This window comes from Hypanus sabinus, unplaced genomic scaffold (assembly GCF_030144855.1).
Source record: "Hypanus sabinus isolate sHypSab1 unplaced genomic scaffold, sHypSab1.hap1 scaffold_483, whole genome shotgun sequence".
In the NCBI taxonomy this organism is placed as follows: domain Eukaryota; kingdom Metazoa; phylum Chordata; class Chondrichthyes; order Myliobatiformes; family Dasyatidae; genus Hypanus; species Hypanus sabinus.
The window spans coordinates 92,532-112,957 of NW_026781353.1; the positions used below are offsets into that span (position 1 = coordinate 92,532).

Here is a 20,426-nt window from a genome sequence, read left to right on the forward strand (position 1 = left end):
GACCCCTACAAATATCTAATCAGCCAACCAATGCACAAAAGCATGCAGCCACGGTCAAAGGCTCAGCTGTTGTTCAGACCGAACATCAGAATGGGAAGAAACGTGACCTTAGGGAGCTCGGCCGCTGAATGATTGCTGGTGCCAGACACACCGATTTGAGTATTCGGGAAACTGCTGATCTCCTGAGAATTTCACGCACAACAGTCTCTGGTGTTTACAGAGAAAGACAGAACATCCAGTGAGTGACAGTTCTGTAGGTGAAAACGTCCTGTTAATGAGAGAGGTGAGAGGAGAATGGCCGGACTGGTTCAAGCTGACAGGGCCTTGTTAATGAGAGAGGTGAGAGGAGAATGGCCGGACTGGTTCAAGCTGACAGGGCCTTGTTAATGAGAGAGGTGAGAGGAGAATGGCTGGACTGGTTCAAGCTGACAGGGCCTTGTTAATGAGAGAGGTGAGAGGAGAATGGTCGGACTGGTTCAAGCTGACAGGGCCTTGTTAATGAGAGAGGTGAGAGGAGAATGGCCGGACTGGTTCAAGCTGACAGGGCCTTGTTAATGAGAGAGGTGAGAGGAGAATGGCTGGACTGGTTCAAGCTGACAGGGCCTTGTTAATGAGAGAGGTGAGAAGAGAATGGCCGGACTGGTTCAAGCTGACAGGGCCTTGTTAATGAGAGAGGTGAGAGGAGAATGGCCGGACTGGTTCAAGCTGACAGGGCCTTGTTAATGAGAGAGGTGAGAGGAGAATGGCCGGACTGGTTCAAGCTGACAGGGCCTTGTTAATGAGAGAGGTGAGGGGAGAATGGCCGGACTGGTTCAAGCTGACAGGGCCTTGTTAATGAGAGAGGTGAGAGGAGAATGGCCGGACTGGTTCAAGCTGACAGGGCCTTGTTAATGAGAGAGGTGAGAGGAGAATGGCCGGACTGGTTCAAGCTGACAGGGCCTTGTTAATGAGAGAGGTGAGAGGAGAATGGCCGGACTGGTTGAAGCTGACAGGGCCTTGTTAGTGAGAGAGGTGAGAGGAGAATGGCCGGACTGGTTCAAGCTGACAGTGACTCAAATAACCACACGTCACAACAGTGGTGTGCAGAGGAGCATCTCTGAATGCTCAACACGTCAAACCTTGAAGCGGATGGGCCAGAGCCACAGAAGACCACCAACGTGCTGTCTGTGGCCACTTGAAGAGGAACCAGAGGTACCTGATAAAGAGCTTGCTGAGTGTGTCACCACACACAGTAACACCCTATGATTCAGTTTTTCGCACTGTACAGCAAAGAACTTTTCTTTGTCTATTTGTTAATCCACGGGACGGGGCATCGCCAGCTGAGCCAGCATTTATTGCCCGTCCTTAGTTGCTCTCGAGGAGGTGGTGACGAGCTGCCTTCTTGAACCGCTGCAGCCCCTGAGCTGCAGGGACACCCACAGTGGCGTTAGGGAGGTAACTCCACGATTTTGACCCAGCGGCAATGGGGGAACGGTGATATGTTTCCAAGTCAGGATGGAGAGGGGATTTCCAAGTGGTGGTGTTCCCAGGTATCTGCCTCTCTCGTCCTTCTCGATGGTCATGGTCGTTGTTCTAGGAACCCTGGTGTGTTGTCGCAGTGCATCTTGTAGTCAGTACACACTGCTGCAGCTGTCCGTCGATGGTGGGGGGATTGGACGCTTGTGGAAGGGCTGCCTTAGGAACCCTGGTGTGTTGTCGCAGTGCATCTTGTAGTCAGTACACACTGCTGCAGCTGTCCGTCAATGGTGGGGGGATTGGACGCTTGTGGAAGGGCTGCCTTAGGAACCCTGGTGTGTTGTCGCAGTGCATCTTGTAGTCAGTACACACTGCTGCAGCTGTCCGTCGATGGTGGGGGGATTGGACGCTTGTGGAAGGGCTGCCTTAGGAACCCTGGTGTGTTGTCGCAGTGCATCTTGTAGTCAGTACACACTGCTGCAGCTGTCCGTCGATGGTGGGGGGATTGGACGCTTGTGGAAGGGCTGCCTTAGGAACCCTGGTGTGTTGTCGCAGTGCATCTTGTAGTCAGTACACACTGCTGCAGCTGTCCGTCGATGGTGGGGGGATTGGACGCTTGTGGAAGGGCTGCCTTAGGAACCCTGGTGTGTTGTCGCAGTGCATCTTGTAGTCAGTACACACTGCTGCAGCTGTCCGTCGATGGTGGGGGGATTGGACGCTTGTGGAAGGGCTGCCTTAGGAACTCTGGTGTGCTGTCGCAGTGCATCTTGTAGTCAGTACACACTGCTGCAGCTGTCCGTCGATGGTGGGGGGGTTGGACGCTTGTGAAAGGGCTGCCTTAGGAACTCTGGTGTGCTGTCGCAGTGCATCTTGTAGTCAGTACACACTGCTGCAGCTGTCCGTCGATGGTGGGGGGGTTGGACGCTTGTGGAAGGGCTGCCTTAGGAACTCTGGTGTGCTGTCACAGTGCATCTTGTAGTCAGTACACACAGCTGCAGCTGTCCGTCGATGGTGGGGGGGTTGGACGCTTGTGGAAGGGCTGCCTGGTACGAGATGATGTAATAACGATGGAATTAATGAAAGGCTGCACACAATCAAAGAATGACAAACAACTAAAAGGACAAAGAGACAAACTGTGCCAATAAACAGATAGATAAATAAATAATACTGAGAACATGAGCTGCAAAGTCCCTGAAAGTGAGTCCATAGGTCTGTAGGTTGCAGAATCAGTTCAGAGTTGATGTGAGTGAAGTTATCCACGCCAGTCAAGAGTCTGATGGTTGTGGGGTAACGGCTGTTCCTGTATCTGGTCAGATGGCACCGAGGGGTGCTGAAATGCCAACTGATGATTGTTGCTGTTTCTAGTCATTCCTGTCCTGCTGAGTTCCACCAGCGCTGTCCATCTGCCTGTGTCTGTCTGCCTCGTTCGAGGTTTCCAGCATCTGCACAATCTCGTGTCTTTGGTCAGACTGACCTGGAGGACACACCATGAGAAGGATGGGATTCCACTGGAAGCAGCGCAGAGAAAGCTTCCAACGGTGGAGCATGCTGCTTCGAAGGAGACGTAGGAGAGGATGGGTTTGCTGTCCCTGGATCAGAGGAGGCCCAGGGGTGATCGGATACAAGTTCCAACATGCAGAAATGTGAAGGGGTTTGGGGGTAGATAATGAGAATCTCCTCTGGTGGCGCAGTATGCACAGGAGGTCAGAGGATTAAGCTGAAAAGTGGGAGACGGAGTGGGTGCGAAGAAGAAGATTTTCCCACACAGGAGGAGGCTAGAATCAGGAAGGTGCTGCCTGAGAGGGGAAACAGAGGCAAAGATCAAGGGTGAACTTCATTTGCCAAATACATTTACACGTATAAGGAACTTGCTGAGGTGTATTGATCAGGGAACAACATGCAACAAAAAACAAGATTCAACAATTATAGAGAATACAGAATTATATTAAGAAATAAAGTTAGAAGGAAGATTATGGAATAAAATGTTCACGAATGCATAAATACCAGTCGAACACTGAAAAGCCGAGACAGAGTGGACTTGGATGGGGAGAGGGGATCTAATTGAAACCTATCAGACAGTGAAAGGCCGAGACAGACTGGACTTGGATCGGGAGAGGGGATCTAATTGAAACCTATCTGACAGTGAAAAGCTGAGACAGAGTGCACTTGGATAGGGAGAGGGGATCTAATTGAAACCTATCGGACAGTGAAAAGCTGAGACAGAGTGGACTTGGATGGGGAGAGGGGATCTAATTGAAACCTATCGGACAGTGAAAAGCTGAGACAGAGTGCACTTGGATGGGGAGAGGGGATCTAATTGAAACCTATCGGACAGTGAAAAGCTGAGACAGATTGGAATTGGATCGGGAGAGGGGATCTAAGTGAAACCTATCGGACACTGAAAAGCTGAGACAGATTGGAATTGGATCGGGAGAGGGGATCTAATTGAAACCTATTGGACAGTGAAAAGCTGAGACAGATTGGACTTGGATGGGGAGAGGGGATCTAATTGAAACCTATCAGACACTGAAAAGCTGAGACAGATTGGAATTGGATCGGGAGAGGGGATCTAATTGAAACCTAACGGACAATGAAAAGCTGAGGCAGAGTGGACTTGGATGGGGAGAGGGGATCTAATTGAAACCTATCGGACACTGAAAAGCTGAGAGATTGGACTTGGATGGGGAGAGGGGATCTAATTGAAACCTATCGGACACTGAAAAGCTGAGACAGATTGGACGGATGGGGAGAGGGGATCTAATTGAAACCTATCGGACAGTGAAAAGCTGAGACAGATTGGAATTGGATGGGGAGAGGGGGTCTAATTGAAATCTATCAGACACTGAAAAGCTGAGACAGATTGGACTTGGATGTGGAGAGGGGATCTAATTGAAACCTATCGGACAGTGAAAAGCTGAGACAGAGTGGAATTGGATGGGGAGAGGGGATCTAATTGAAACCTATCGGACACTGAAAAGCTGAGACAGATTGGACTTGGATGGGGAGAGGGGATCTAATTGAAACCTATCGGACACTGAAAAGCTGAGACAGATTGGACTTGGATGGGGAGAGGGGATCTAATTGAAACCTATCGGACACTGAAAAGCTGAGACAGATTGGACTTGGATGGGGAGAGGGGATCTAATTGAAACCTATCGGACACTGAAAAGCTGAGACAGATTGGACTTGGATGGGGAGAGGGGATCTAATTGAAACCTATCGGACAGTGAAAAGCTGAGACAGATTGGAATTGGATCGGGAGAGGGGATCTAATTGAAACCTATCGGACAGTGAAAAGCTGAGACAGAGTGGAATTGGATGGGGAGAGGGGATCTAATTGAAACCTATCGGACACTGAAAAGCTGAGACAGATTGGACTTGGATGGGGAGAGGGGATCTAATTGAAACCTATCGGACACTGAAAAGCTGAGACAGATTGGACTTGGATGGGGAGAGGGGATCTAATTGAAACCTATCGGACACTGAAAAGCTGAGACAGATTGGACTTGGATGGGGAGAGGGGATCTAATTGAAACCTATCGGACAGTGAAAAGCTGAGACAGATTGGACTTGGATGGGGAGAGGGGATCTAATTGAAACCTATCGGACACTGAAAAGCTGAGAGATTGGACTTGGATGGGGAGAGGGGATCTAATTGAAACCTATCAGACACTGAAAAGCTGAGGCAGATTGGAATTGGATGGGGAGAGGGGATCTAATGGAAACCTATCGGACAGTGAAAAGCTGAGACAGATTGGACTTGGATCGGGAGAGGGGATCTAATTGAAACCTATCGGACAGTGAAAAGCTGAGACAGATTGGAATTGGATGGGGAGAGGGCATCTAATTGAAACCTATCGGACAATGAAAAGCTGAGGCAGAGTGGACTTGGATTGGGAGAGGGGATCTAATTGAAACCTAACGGACAATGAAAAGCTGAGGCAGAGTGGACTTGGATTGGGAGAGGGGATCTAATTGAAACCTATCGGACAATGAAAAGCTGAGGCAGAGTGGACTTGGATTGGGAGAGGGGATCTAATTGAAACCTAACGGACACTGAAAAGCTGAGTCAGATTGGACTTGGATGGGGAGAGGGGATCTAATTGAAACCTATCGGACACTGAAAAGCTGAGACAGAGTGGAATTGGATGGGGAGAGGGGATCTAATTGAAACCTATCGGAAACTGAAAAGCTGAGGCATATTGGAATTGGATGGGGAGAGGGGATCTAATTGAAACCTATCGGACAGTGAAAAGCTGAGACAGATTGGACTTGGATGGGGAGAGGGAATCTAATTGAAACCTATCGGACAGTGAAAAGCTGAGACAGATTGGAATTGGATGGGGAGAGGGGATCTAATTGAAACCTATCGGACAGTGAAAAGCTGAGACAGATTGGACGGATGGGGAGAGGGGATCTAATTGAAACCTATCGGACAGTGAAAAGCTGAGACAGATTGGAATTGGATGGGGAGAGGGGATCTAATTGAAATCTATCAGACACTGAAAAGCTGAGACAGAGTGGACTTGGATGGGGAGAGGGGATCTAATTGAAACCTATCGGATAGTGAAAAGCTGAGACAGAGTGGACTTGGATGGGGAGAGGGGATCTAATTGAAACCTATCGGAAACTGAAAAGCTGAGGCATATTGGAATTGGATGGGGAGAGGGGATCTAATTGAAACCTATCGGACAGTGAAAAGCTGAGGCAGATTGGACTTGGATGGGGAGAGGGAATCTAATTGAAACCTATCGGACAGTGAAAAGCTGAGACAGATTGGACGGATGGGGAGAGGGGATCTAATTGAAACCTATCGGACAGTGAAAAGCTGAGACAGATTGGAATTGGATGGGGAGAGGGGATCTAATTGAAACCTATCGGACACTGAAAAGCTGAGACAGATTGGAATTGGATGGGGAGAGGGGGTCTAATTGAAACCTATCGGACAGTGAAAAGCTGAGACAGAGTGGACTTGGATGGGGAGAGGGGATCTAATTGAAACCTATCGGACACTGAAAAGCTGAGACAGATTGGACTTGGATGGGGAGAGGGGATCTAATTGAAACCAATCGGACACTGAAAAGCTGAGACAGATTGGAATTGGATGGGGAGAGGGGATCTAATTGAAACCAATCGGACACTGAAAAGCTGAGACAGATTGGAATTGGATCGGGAGAGGGGATCTAATTGAAACCTATCGGACAGTGAAAGGCCGAGACAGACTGGACTTGGATGGGGAGAGGGGATCTAATTGAAACCTATCGGACACTGAAAAGCCGAGACAGACTGGACTTGGATGGGGAGAGGGGATCTAATTGAAACCTATCGGACACTGAAAAGCTGAGACAGACTGGAATTGGATGGGGAGAGGGGATCTAATTGAAACCTATCGGACACTGAAAAGCTGAGGCATATTGGAATTGGATGGGGAGAGGGGATCTAATTGAAACCTATCGGACACTGAAAAGCTGAGACAGATTGGAATTGGATAGGGAGAGGGGATCTAATTGAAACCTATCGGACACTGAAAAGCTGAGACATACTGGACTTGGATGGGGAGAGGGGATCTAATTGAAACCTATCGGACACTGAAAAGCTGAGACAGATTGGACTTGGATGGGGAGAGGGGATCTAATTGAAACCTATCGGACAGTGAAAAGCTGAGACAGATTGGAATTGGATCGGGAGAGGTGATCTAATTGAAACCTATCAGACAGTGAAAGGCCAAGACAGACTGGACTTGGATGGGGAGAGGGGATCTAATTGAAACCTATCGGATAGTGAAAAGCTGAGACAGATTGGAATTGGATGGGGAGAGGGGATCTAATTGAAACCTATCGGAAACTGAAAAGCTGAGGCATATTGGAATTGGATGGGGAGAGGGGATCTAATTGAAACCTATCGGACACTGAAAAGCTGAGGCATATTGGACTTGGATGTGGAGAGGGGATCTAATTGAAACCTATCGGACAGTGAAAAGCTGAGACAGATTGGACGGATGGGGAGAGGGGATCTAATTGAAACCTATCGGACAGTGAAAAGCTGAGACAGATTGGAATTGGATGGGGAGAGGGGGTCTAATTGAAACCTATCGGACAGTGAAAGGCCGAGACAGAGTGGACTTGGATGGGGAGAGGGGATCTAATTGAAACCAATCGGACACTGAAAAGCTGAGACAGATTGGAATTGGATGGGGAGAGGGGATCTAATTGAAACCTATCGGACAGTGAAAAGCTGAGACAGATTGGAATTGGATGGGGAGAGGTGATCTAATTGAAACCTATCGGACAGTGAAAAGCTGAGACAGATTGGAATTGGATGGGGAGAGGGGATCTAATTGAAACCTATCGGACAGTGAAAAGCTGAGACAGATTGGAATTGGATGGGGAGAGGTGATCTAATTGAAACCTATCAGACATTGAAAGGCCGAGACAGTCTGGATGGATGAGGCTGGGCGTGGGGGGAGCTCTAGGATTGCCCCTTTTGAACAGAAATGAAGCCCAGATACCCTCTGCCAACTTGTTCACCAGTCCGTCCCAGTAGATACGTTTCTTCAGCAGGTGGGAGGGAATCTGCTAACTCATTGCCACAGATGGCCTTGGAGGCCAAGTCACTGGGTATCTTTAAAGCAGAAGTCAGAGTGTCAAAGGCAGAAGTCAGGAGAGTGTGGTTGAGATGGACAGTGAATAGCCAAGGTGGGCCCAAAAGTCTAACTCTGCTCCGTTGCCTTGTGCACGTGGTGAGAGCTGGATGACTGGCTGTGCTATATCACCCACCCCCGATGATACTCAAGCTGCTGGCCTTCCGGAGAAGGGTCTCCAACACACTCCTCTCGATGTCGCAACCCCAACACCCCACTGCCACACCCGGTACCCGAGGTACTCACATGACACCATCTGCCACCTTGGTGCCGTCGACCCAAACCCAGCTGCCCTCCGTCACCTTGTCCGTCAGCCCGATCCAGTAGATGGATTCCCTCCTGTGCTCCAGCAGGAACTTCTGTAGAAGGTTGACAGTGAGGCAGTGAGGCAGGTGGGGAGTAAGTAGGGTGGAGACCGGCCCACTGGGCTCTGGGAGCTGGAGACCAACGAGGAGGAAGGGTGTCCCGAGGGGCTCTGGGAGCAGGGTGACCGAGGAGGTGGAGGCTGTCCCGAGGGGCACTGGGAGCAGGGTGACCGGGGAGGGTGCAGGCTGTCCCGAGGGGCACTGGGAGCAGGGTGACCGGGGAGTGTGCAGGCTGTCCCGAGGGGCACTGGGAGCAGGGTGACCGGGGAGGTGGAGGCTGTCCCGAGTGGCTCTGGGAGCAGGGTGACCGGGGAGGTGGAGGCTGTCCCGAGGGGCACTGGGAGCAGGGTGACCGGGGAGGTGGAGGCTGTCCCGAGGGGCACTGGGTGCAGGGTAACCGGGGAGGGTGCAGGCTGTCCCCAGGGGCACTGCGAGCAGGGTGATCGGGGAGGTGGAGGCTGTCCCGAGGGGCACTGGGAGCAGGGTGACCGGGGAGGGTGCAGGCTGTCCCGAGGGGCACTGGGAGCAGGGTGACCGGGGAGGGTGCAGGCTGTCCCGAGGGGCACTGGGAGCAGGGTGACCGGGGAGGGTGCAGGCTGTCCCGAGGGGCACTGGGAGCAGGGTGACCGGGGAGGGTGCAGTCTGTCCCCAGGGGCACTGGGAGCAGTGTGACCGGGGAGGGTGCAGGCTGTCGCGAGGGGCACTGCGAGCAGGGTGACCGGGGAGGGTGCAGGCTGTCCCGAGGGGCACTGGGAGCAGGGTGACCGGGGAGGGTGCAGGCTGTCCCGAGGGGCACTGGGAGCAGGGTGACCGGGGATTGTGCAGGCTGTCCCGAGGGGCAATGGGAGCAGGGTGATCGGGGAGGGCGCAGGCTGTCCTGAGGGGCACTGGGTGCAGGGTGACCGGGGAGGGTGTAGGCTGTCCCGAGGGGCACTGGGAGCAGGGTGACCGGGGAGAAGGAAGGCTGTCCCGAGGGGCACTGGGAGTAGGGTGACCGGGGAGGGTGCAGGCTGTCCCGAGGGGCACTGGGAACAGGGTGACCGGGGAGGGTGCATGCTGTCCCGAGGGGCACTGAGAGCAGGGTGACCGGGGAGGGTGCAGGCAGTCCCGAGGGGCACTGGGAGCAGGGTGACCGGGGAGGGTGCAGGCTGTCCCGAGGGGCACTGGGAGCAGGGTGACCGGGGAGGGTGCAGGCAGTCCCGAGGGGCACTGGGAGCAGGGTGACCGGGGAGGAGGAAGGCTGTCCCGAGGGGCACTGGGAGTAGGGTGACCGGGGAGGTGGAGGCTGTCCCGAGGGGCACTGGGAACAGGGTGACCGGGGAGGAGGAGGCTGTCCCGAGGGGCACTGGGAGCAGGGTGACCGGTGAGGGTGCAGTCTGTCCCGAGGGGCACTGGGAGCAGGGTGACGGGGGGGGGTGGAAGGCTGTCCCGAGGGGCACTGGGAGCAGGGTGACCGGGGAGGGTGCAGGCTGTCCCGAGGGGCACTGGGAGCAGGTTGACCAGAGAGGTGGAGGCTGTCCCGAGGGGCACTGGGAGCAGGGTGACCGGGGAGGGTGCAGGCTGTCCCGAGGGGCACTGGGAGCAGGGTGACCAAGGAGGGTGCAGGCTGTCCCGAGGGGCACTGGGAGCAGGGTGACCGGGGAGGGTGCAGGCTGTCCCGAGGGGCACTGGGAGCAGGGTGACCGGGGAGTTGGAGGCTGTCCCGAGGGGCACTGGGAGCAGGGTGACCAGGGAGGTGCAGGCTGTCCCGAGGGGCACTGGGAGCAGGGTGACCGGGGAGGGTGCAGTCTGTCCCGAGGGGCACTGGGAGCAGGGTGACCGGGGAGGGTGCAGGCTGTCCCGAGGGGCACTGGGAACAGGGTGACCGGGGAGGAGGAAGGCTGTCCCGAGGGGCACTGGGAGCAGGGTGACCGGGGAAGGTGCAGGCTGTCCCGAGGGGCACTGGGAGCAGGGTGACCGGGGAGGGTGCAGGCTGTCCCGAGGGGCACTGGGAACAGGGTGACCGGGGAGGGTGCAGGCTGTCCCGAGGGGCACTGGGAACAGTGTGACCGGGGAGGAGGAGGCTGTCCCGAGGGGCACTGGGAGCAGGGTGACTGGGGAGGTGAAGGCTGTCCTGAGGGGCACTGGGAGCAGGGTGACCGGGGAGGAGGAAGGCTGTCCCGAGGGGCACTGGGAGCAGGGTGAAGGGGGAGGAGGAGGCTGTCCCGAGGGGCACTGGGAGCAGGGTGACCGGGGAGGGTGCAGGCTGTCCCGAGGGGCACTGGGAGCAGGGTGACCGGGGAGGTGGAGGCTGTCCCGAGGGGCACTGGGAGCAGGGTGACTGGGGAGGGTGCAGGCTGTCCCGAGGGGCACTGGGTGCAGGGTGACCGGGGAGGGTGCAGGCTGTCCCGAGGGGCACTGGGAGCAGGCTGACCGGGGAGGGTGCAGGCTGTCCCGAGGGGCACTGGGAGCAGGGTGACCGGGGAGGGTGCAGGCTGTCCCGAGGGGCACTGGGAGCAGGGTGACCGGGGAGGGTGCAGGCTGTCCCGAGGGGCACTGGGAGCAGGGTGACCGGGGAGGGTGCAGGCTGTCCCGAGGGGCACTGGGAGCAGGGTGACCGGGGAGGGTGCAGGCTGTCCCGAGGGGCACTGGGTGCAGGGTGACCGGGGAGGGAGCAGGCTGTCCTGAGGGGCACTGGGTGCAGGGTGACCGGGGAGGGTGGAGGCTGTCCCGAGGGGCACTGGGAGCAGGGTGACAGGGGAGGGTGCAGGCTGTCCCGAGTGGCACTGGGAGCAGGGTGACCGGGGAGCTGGAGGCTGCCCCGAGGGGTACTGGGAGCAGGCTGACCGGGGAGGTGCAGGCTGTCCCGAGGGGCACTGGGAGCAGGGTGACCGGGGAGGTGGAGGCTGTCCCGAGGGGCACTGGGAGCAGAGTGACCGGGGAGGGTGCAGGCTGTCCCGAGGGGCACTGGGAGCAGAGTGACCGCGGGGGTGGAAGGCTGTCCCGAGGGGCACTGGGAGCAGGGTGACCGGGGAGGGTGCAGGCTGTCCCGAGGGGCACTGGGAGCAGGGTGACCGGGGAGGAGGAAGGCTGTCCAGGGGGGCACTGGGAGCAGTGTGACCGGGGAGGGTGCAGGCTGTCCCGAGGGGCACTGGGAGCAGGGTGACCGGGGAGGGTGCAGGCTGTCCCGAGGGGCACTGGGAGCAGGGTGACCGAGGAGGGTGCAGGCTGTCCCGAGGGGCACTGTGAGCAGGGTGACCGGGGAGGGTGTAGGCTGTCCCGAGGGGCAGTGGGAGCAGGGTGACCGGGGAGGGTGCAGGCTGTCCCGAGGGGCACTGGGAGCAGGGTAACCGGGGAGGGTGCAGGCTGTCCCGAGGGGCACTGGGAGCAGGGTGACCGGGGAGGGTGCAGGCTATCCCGAGGGGCACTGGGAGCAGGGTGACCGGGGAGGGTGCAGGCTGTCCCCAGGGGCACTGGGAGCAGGGTGACCGGGGAGGGTGCAGGCTGTCCCCAGGGGCACTGGGAGCAGGGTGACCGGCGAGGGTGCAGGCTGTCTCGAGGGGCACTGGGAGCAGGGTGACCGGGGAGGGTGCAGGCTGTCCCGAGGGGCACTGGGAGCAGGGTGACCGGGGAGGGTGCAGGCTGTCCCGAGGGGCACTGGGAGCAGGATGACCGGGGAGGGTGCAGGCTGTCCCGAGGGGCACTGGGAGCAGGGAGACCGAGGAGGGTGCAGGCTGTCCCGAGGAGCACTGGGAGCAGGGTGACCGGGGAGGGTGCAGGCTGTCCCGAGGGGCACTGGGAGCAGGGTGACCGGGGAGGGTGCAGGCTGTCCCGAGGAGCACTGGGAGCAGGGTGACCGGGGAGGGTGCAGGCTGTCCCGAGGGGCACTGGGAGCAGGGTGACCGGGGAGGTGGAGGCTGTCCCCAGGGGCACTGGGAGCAGGGTGACCGGCGAGGGTGCAGGCTGTCTCGAGGGGCACTGGGAGCAGGGTGACCGGGGAGGGTGCAGTCTGTCCCGAGGGGCACTGGGAGCAGGGTGACCGGCGAGGGTGCAGGCTGTCCCGAGGGGCACTGGGAGCAGGGTGACCGGGGAGGGTGCAGGCTGTCCCGAGTGGCACTGGGAGCAGGGTGACCGGGGAGGGTGCAGGCTGTCCCGAGGGGCACTGGGAGCAGGGTGACCGGGGAGGGTGCAGGCTGTCCCGAGGGGCACTGGGAGCAGGGTGACCGGGGAGGGTGCAGGCTGTCCCGAGTGGCACTGGGTGCAGGGTGACCGGGGAGGGTGCAGGCTGTCCCGAGGGGCACTGGGAGCAGGCTGACCGGGGAGGGTGCAGGCTGTCCCGAGGGGCACTGGGAGCAGGGTGACCGGGGAGGGTGCAGGCTGTCCCGAGGGGCACTGGGTGCAGGGTGACCGGGGAGGGAGCAGGCTGTCCTGAGGGGCACTGGGAGCAGGGTGACCGGGGAGGGTGGAGGCTGTCCCGAGGGGCACTGGGAGCAGGGTGACCGGGGAGGGTGCAGGCTGTCCCGAGTGGCACTGGGAGCAGGGTGACCGGGGAGCTGGAGGCTGTCCCGAGGGGTACTGGGAGCAGGCTGACCGGGGAGGTGCAGGCTGTCCCGAGGGGCACTGGGAGCATGGTGACCAGGGAGGTGGAGGCTGTCCCGAGGGGCACTGGGAGCAGAGTGACCGGGGAGGTGGAGGCTGTCCTGAGGGGCACTGGGAGCAGGGTGACCGGGGAGGGTGCAGGCTGTCCCGAGGGGCACTGGGAGCAGAGTGACCGGGGGGGTGGAAGGCTGTCCCGAGGGGCACTGGGAGCAGGGTGACCGGGGAGGGTGCAGGCTGTCCCGAGGGGCACTGGGAGCAGGGTGACCGGGGAGGAGGAAGGCTGTCCCGGGGGGCACTGGGAGCAGTGTGACCGGGGAGGGTGCAGGCTGTCCCGAGGGGTACTGGGAGCAGAGTGACCCGGGAGGGTGCAGGCTGTCCCGTGTGGCACTGGGAGCAGGGTGACCGGGGAGGGTGGAGGCTGTCCCGAGGGGCACTGGGAGCAGGGTGACCGGGGAGGGTGCAGGCTGTCCCGAGGGGCACTGGGAGCAGGGTGACCGGGGAGGGTGCAGGCTGTCCCCAGGGGCACTGGGAGCAGGGTGACCGGGGAGGGTGCAGGCTGTCCCGAGGGGCACTGGGAGCAGGGTGACCGGGGAGGGTGCAGGCTGTCCCGAGGGGCACTGGGAGCAGGGTGACCGGGGAGGTGGAGGCTGTCCCGAGGTGCACTGGGAGCAGGGTAACCGGGGAGGGTGCAGGCTGTCCCGAGGGGCACTGGGAGCAGGGTGACCAGGGAGGTGCAGGCTGTCCCGAGGGGCACTGGGAGCAGGGTGACCGGGGAGGGTGCAGGCTGTCCCGAGGGGCACTGGGAACAGGGCGACCGGGGAGGGTGCAGGCTGTCCCGAGGAGCACTGGGAGCAGGGTGACCGGGGAGGTGGAGGCTGTCCCGAGGGGCACTGGGAGCAGGGTGACCGGGGAGGGTGCAGGCTGTCCCGAGCGGCACTGGGAGCAGGGTGACCGGGGAGGGTGCAGGCTGTCCCGAGGGGCACTGGGAGCAGGGTGACCGGGGAGGGTGCAGGCTGTCCCGAGTGGCACTGGGAGCAGGGTGACCGGGGAGGGTGCAGGCTGTCCCGAGGGGCACTGGGAGCAGGGTGACCGGGGAGGGTGCAGGCTGCCCCGAGGGGCACTGGGAGCAGGGTGACCGGGGAGGGTGCAGGCTGTCCCGAGTGGCACTGGGTGCAGGGTGACCGGGGAGGGTGCAGGCTGTCCCGAGGGGCACTGGGAGCAGGTTGACCGGGGAGGGTGCAGGCTGTCCAGAGGGGCACTGGGAGCAGGGTGACCGGGGAGGGTGCAGGCTGTCCCGAGGGGCACTGGGAGCAGGGTGACCGGGGAGGGTGCAGGCTGTCCCGAGGGGCACTGGGAGCAGGGTGACCGGGGAGGGTGCAGGCTGTCCCGAGGGGCACTGGGTGCAGGGTGACCGGGGAGGGAGCAGGCTGTCCTGAGGGGCACTGGGAGCAGGGTGACCGGGGAGGGTGGAGGCTGTCCCGAGGGGCACTGGGAGCAGGGTGACCGGGGAGGGTGCAGGCTGTCCCGAGTGGCACTGGGAGCAGGATGTCCGGGGAGCTGGAGGCTGTCCCGAGGGGTACTGGGAGCAGGGTGACCGGGGAGCTGGAGGCTGTCCCGAGGGGTACTGGGAGCAGGGTGTCCGGGGAGGTGCAGGCTGTCCCGAGGGGCACTGGGAGCAGGGTGACCGGGGAGTTGGAGGCTGTCCCGAGGGGCACTGGGAGCAGGGTGACCGGGGAGGGTGAAGGCTGTCCCGAGGGGAACTGGGAACAGGGTGACCGGGGAGGGGGAGGCTGTCCCGAGGGGCACTGGGAGCAGAGTGACCGGGGAGGTGGAGGCTGTCCCGAGGGGCACTGGGAGCAGGGTGACCGGGGAGGGTGCAGGCTGTCCCGAGGGGCACTGGGAGCAGAGTGACCGGGGGGGTGGAAGGCTGTCCCGAGGGGAACTGGGAGCAGGGTGACCGGGGAGGGTGCAGGCTGTCCCGAGGGGCACTGGGAGCAGGGTGACCGGGGAGGAGGAAGGCTGTCCCGGGGGGCACTGGGAGCAGTGTGACCGGGGAGGGTGCAGGCTGTCCCGAGGGGCACTGGGAGCAGAGTGACCGGGGACTTTGAGGCTGTCCCGTGTGGCACTGGGAGCAGGGTGACCGGGGAGGGTGGAGGCTGTCCCGAGGGGCACTGGGAGCAGGGTGACCGGGGAGGGTGCAGGCTGTCCCCAGGGGCACTGGGAGCAGTGTGACCGGGGAGGGTGCAGGCTGTCCCGAGGGGTACTGGGAGCAGAGTGACCCGGGAGGGTGCAGGCTGTCCCGTGTGGCACTGGGAGCAGGGTGACCGGGGAGGGTGGAGGCTGTCCCGAGGGGCACTGGGAGCAGGGTGACCGGGGAGGGTGCAGGCTGTCCCGAGGGGCACTGGGAGCAGGGTGACCGGGGAGGGTGCAGGTTGTCCCGAGGGGCACTGGGAGCAGGGTGACCGAGGAGGGTGCAGGCTGTCCCGAGGGGCACTGGGAGCAGGGTGACCGGGGAGGGTGTTGGCTGTCCCGAGGGGCACTGGGAGCAGGGTGACCGGGGAGGTGGAGGCTGTCCCGAGGGGCACTGGGAGCAGGGTGACCGGGGAGGGTGCAGGCTGTCCCGAGGGGCACTGGGAGCAGGGTGACCGGGGAGGGTGCAGGCTGTCCCGAGGGGCACTGGGAGCAGGGTGACCGGGGAGGGTGCAGGCTATCCCGAGGGGCACTGGGAGCAGGGTGACCGGGGAGGGTGCAGGCTGTCCCGAGGGGCACTGGGAGCAGGGTGACCGGGGAGGGTGCAGGCTGTCCCGAGGGGCACTGGGAGCAGAGTGACCGGGGGGGTGGAAGGCTGTCCCGAGGGGCACTGGGAGCAGGGTGACCGGGGAGGGTGCAGGCTGTCCCCAGGGGCACTGGGAGCAGGGTGACCGGGGAGGGTGCAGGCTGTCCCCAGGGGCACTGGGAGCAGGGTGACCGGCGAGGGTGCAGGCTGTCTCGAGGGGCACTGGGAGCAGGGTGACCGGGGAGGGTGCAGGCTGTCCCGAGGGGCACTGGGAGCAGGGTGACCGGGGAGTGTGCAGGCTGTCCCGAGGGGCACTGGGAGCAGGATGACCGGGGAGGGTGCAGGCTGTCCCGAGGGGCACTGGGTGCAGGGTGACCGGGGAGGGTGCAGGCTGTCCCGAGGGGCACTGGGAGCAGGGTGACCGGGGAGGGTGCAGGCTGTCCCGAGGGGCACTGGGAGCAGAGTGACCGGGGGGGTGGAAGGCTGTCCCGAGGGGCACTGGGAGCAGGGTGACCGGGGAGGGTGCAGGCTGTCCCCAGGGGCACTGGGAGCAGGGTGACCGGGGAGGGTGCAGGCTGTCCCCAGGGGCACTGGGAGCAGGGTGACCGGCGAGGGTGCAGGCTGTCTCGAGGGGCACTGGGAGCAGGGTGACCGGGGAGGGTGCAGGCTGTCCCGAGGGGCACTGGGAGCAGGGTGACCGGGGAGTGTGCAGGCTGTCCCGAGGGGCACTGGGAGCAGGATGACCGGGGAGGGTGCAGGCTGTCCCGAGGGGCACTGGGTGCAGGGTGACCGGGGAGGGTGCAGGCTGTCCCGAGGAGCACTGGGAGCAGGGTGACCGGGGAGGGTGCAGGCTGTCCCGAGGAGCACTGGGAGCAGGGTGACTGGGGAGGGTGCAGGCTGTCCCGAGGGGCACGGGGAGCAGGGTGACCGGGGAGCTGGAGGCTGCCCCGAGGGGTACTGGGAGCAGGCTGACCGGGGAGGTGCAGGCTGTCCCGAGGGGCACTGGGAGCAGGGTGACCGGGGAGGTGGAGGCTGTCCCGAGGGGCACTGGGAGCAGAGTGACCGGGGAGGTGGAGGCTGTCCCGAGGGGCACTGGGAGCAGGGTGACCGGGGAGGGTGCAGGCTGTCCCGAGGGGCACTGGGAGCAGAGTGACCGCGGGGGTGGAAGGCTGTCCCGAGGGGCACTGGGAGCAGGGTGACCGGGGAGGGTGCAGGCTGTCCCGAGGGGCACTGGGAGCAGGGTGACCGGGGAGGGTGCAGGCTGTCCCGAGGGGCACTGGGAGCAGGGTGACCGGGGAGGAGGAAGGCTGTCCAGGGGGGCACTGGGAGCAGTGTGACCGGGGAGGGTGCAGGCTGTCCCGAGGGGCACTGGGAGCAGGGTGACCGGGGAGGGTGCAGGCTGTCCCGAGGGGCACTGGGAGCAGGGTGACCGAGGAGGGTGCAGGCTGTCCCGAGGGGCACTGTGAGCAGGGTGACCGGGGAGGGTGTAGGCTGTCCCGAGGGGCAGTGGGAGCAGGGTGACCGGGGAGGGTGCAGGCTGTCCCGAGGGGCACTGGGAGCAGGGTGACCGGGGAGGGTGCAGGCTGTCCCGAGGGGCACTGGGAGCAGGGTGACCGGGGAGGGTGCAGGCTATCCCGAGGGGCACTGGGAGCAGGGTGACCGGGGAGGGTGCAGGCTGTCCCCAGGGGCACTGGGAGCAGGGTGACCGGGGAGGGTGCAGGCTGTCCCCAGGGGCACTGGGAGCAGGGTGACCGGCGAGGGTGCAGGCTGTCTCGAGGGGCACTGGGAGCAGGGTGACCGGGGAGGGTGCAGGCTGTCCCGAGGGGCACTGGGAGCAGGGTGACCGGGGAGGGTGCAGGCTGTCCCGAGGGGCACTGGGAGCAGGATGACCGGGGAGGGTGCAGGCTGTCCCGAGGGGCACTGGGAGCAGGGAGACCGAGGAGGGTGCAGGCTGTCCCGAGGAGCACTGGGAGCAGGGTGACCGGGGAGGGTGCAGGCTGTCCCGAGGGGCACTGGGAGCAGGGTGACCGGGGAGGGTGCAGGCTGTCCCGAGGAGCACTGGGAGCAGGGTGACCGGGGAGGGTGCAGGCTGTCCCGAGGGGCACTGGGAGCAGGGTGACCGGGGAGGTGGAGGCTGTCCCCAGGGGCACTGGGAGCAGGGTGACCGGCGAGGGTGCAGGCTGTCTCGAGGGGCACTGGGAGCAGGGTGACCGGGGAGGGTGCAGTTTGTCCCGAGGGGCACTGGGAGCAGGGTGACCGGCGAGGGTGCAGGCTGTCCCGAGGGGCACTGGGAGCAGGGTGACCGGGGAGGGTGCAGGCTGTCCCGAGTGGCACTGGGAGCAGGGTGACCGGGGAGGGTGCAGGCTGTCCCGAGGGGCACTGGGAGCAGGGTGACCGGGGAGGGTGCAGGCTGTCCCGAGGGGCACTGGGAGCAGGGTGACCGGGGAGGGTGCAGGCTGTCCCGAGTGGCACTGGGTGCAGGGTGACCGGGGAGGGTGCAGGCTGTCCCGAGGGGCACTGGGAGCAGGCTGACCGGGGAGGGTGCAGGCTGTCCCGAGGGGCACTGGGAGCAGGGTGACCGGGGAGGGTGCAGGCTGTCCCGAGGGGCACTGGGTGCAGGGTGACCGGGGAGGGAGCAGGCTGTCCTGAGGGGCACTGGGAGCAGGGTGACCGGGGAGGGTGGAGGCTGTCCCGAGGGGCACTGGGAGCAGGGTGACCGGGGAGGGTGCAGGCTGTCCCGAGTGGCACTGGGAGCAGGGTGACCGGGGAGCTGGAGGCTGTCCCGAGGGGTACTGGGAGCAGGCTGACCGGGGAGGTGCAGGCTGTCCCGAGGGGCACTGGGAGCATGGTGACCAGGGAGGTGGAGGCTGTCCCGAGGGGCACTGGGAGCAGAGTGACCGGGGAGGTGGAGGCTGTCCTGAGGGGCACTGGGAGCAGGGTGACCGGGGAGGGTGCAGGCTGTCCCGAGGGGCACTGGGAGCAGAGTGACCGGGGGGGTGGAAGGCTGTCCCGAGGGGCACTGGGAGCAGGGTGACCGGGGAGGGTGCAGGCTGTCCCGAGGGGCACTGGGAGCAGGGTGACCGGGGAGGAGGAAGGCTGTCCCGGGGGGCACTGGGAGCAGTGTGACCGGGGAGGGTGCAGGCTGTCCCGAGGGGTACTGGGAGCAGAGTGACCCGGGAGGGTGCAGGCTGTCCCGAGGGGCACTGGGAGCAGGGTGACCGGGGAGGGTGCAGGCTGTCCCGAGGGGCACTGGGAGCAGGGTGACCGGGGAGGGTGCAGGCTGTCCCCAGGGGCACTGGGAGCAGGGTGACCGGGGAGGGTGCAGGCTGTCCCGAGGGGCACTGGGAGCAGGGTGACCGGGGAGGGTGCAGGCTGTCCCCAGGGGCACTGGGAGCAGGGTGACCGGGGAGGTGGAGGCTGTCCCGAGGTGCACTGGGAGCAGGGTAACCGGGGAGGGTGCAGGCTGTCCCGAGGGGCACTGGGAGCAGGGTGACCAGGGAGGTGCAGGCTGTCCCGAGGGGCACTGGGAGCAGGGTGACCGGGGAGGGTGCAGGCTGTCCCGAGGGGCACTGGGAACAGGGCGACCGGGGAGGGTGCAGGCTGTCCCGAGGAGCACTGGGAGCAGGGTGACCGGGGAGGTGGAGGCTGTCCCGAGGGGCACTGGGAGCAGGGTGACCGGGGAGGGTGCAGGCTGTCCCGAGCGGCACTGGGAGCAGGGTGACCGGGGAGGGTGCAGGCTGTCCCGAGGGGCACTGGGAGCAGGGTGACCGGGGAGGGTGCAGGCTGTCCCGAGTGGCACTGGGAGCAGGGTGACCGGGGAGGGTGCAGGCTGTCCCGAGGGGCACTGGGAGCAGGGTGACCGGGGAGGGTGCAGGCTGCCCCGAGGGGCACTGGGAGCAGGGTGACCGGGGAGGGTGCAGGCTGTCCCGAGTGGCACTGGGTGCAGGGTGACCGGGGAGGGTGCAGGCTGTCCCGAGGGGCACTGGGAGCAGGTTGACCGGGGAGGGTGCAGGCTGTCCAGAGGGGCACTGGGAGCAGGGTGACCGGGGAGGGTGCAGGCTGTCCCGAGGGGCACTGGGAGCAGGGTGACCGGGGAGGGTGCAGGCTGTCCCGAGGGGCACTGGGAGCAGGGTGACCGGGGAGGGTGCAGGCTGTCCCGAGGGGCACTGGGTGCAGGGTGACCGGGGAGGGAGCAGGCTGTCCTGAGGGGCACTGGGAGCAGGGTGACCGGGGAGGGTGGAGGCTGTCCCGAGGGGCACTGGGAGCAGGGTGACCGGGGAGGGTGCAGGCTGTCCCGAGTGGCACTGGGAGCAGGGTGACCGGGGAGGGTGGAGGCTGTCCCGAGGGGCACTGGGAGCAGGGTGACCGGGGAGGGTGCAGGCTGTCCCGAGTGGCACTGGGAGCAGGATGTCCGGGGAGCTGGAGGCTGTCCCGAGGGGTACTGGGAGCAGGGTGACCGGGGAGCTGGAGGCTGTCCCGAGGGGTACTGGGAGCAGGGTGTCCGGGGAGGTGCAGGCTGTCCCGAGGGGCACTGGGAGCAGGGTGACCGGGGAGTTGGAGGCTGTCCCGAGGGGCACTGGGAGCAGGGTGACCGGGGAGGGTGAAGGCTGTC

At 62.8% G+C, this 20,426-nt stretch overlaps 1 protein-coding gene across 3 annotated transcripts in view; it reads right to left on the reverse strand.

The window, feature by feature from the left end:
- LOC132389145 (C-type lectin domain family 10 member A-like) overlaps nt 1–20,426 on the reverse strand; it is a 124,422-nt gene that overhangs the window by 64,191 nt on the left and 39,805 nt on the right. For 2 of the 3 annotated variants that reach the window (XM_059961600.1, XM_059961601.1), the window contains exons 6-7: nt 8,342–8,454; nt 2,287–3,251 (exon numbers count right to left, since the gene is read on the reverse strand). In XM_059961600.1, the coding sequence (XP_059817583.1) occupies nt 3,050–3,251; nt 8,342–8,454 (315 nt within the window). In that variant the 3' untranslated portion in view covers nt 2,287–3,049. Of the gene's footprint in view, nt 1–2,286; nt 3,252–8,341; nt 8,455–20,426 lie in introns of those variants that run through there. The other variant, XM_059961602.1, reaches the window with a different exon arrangement.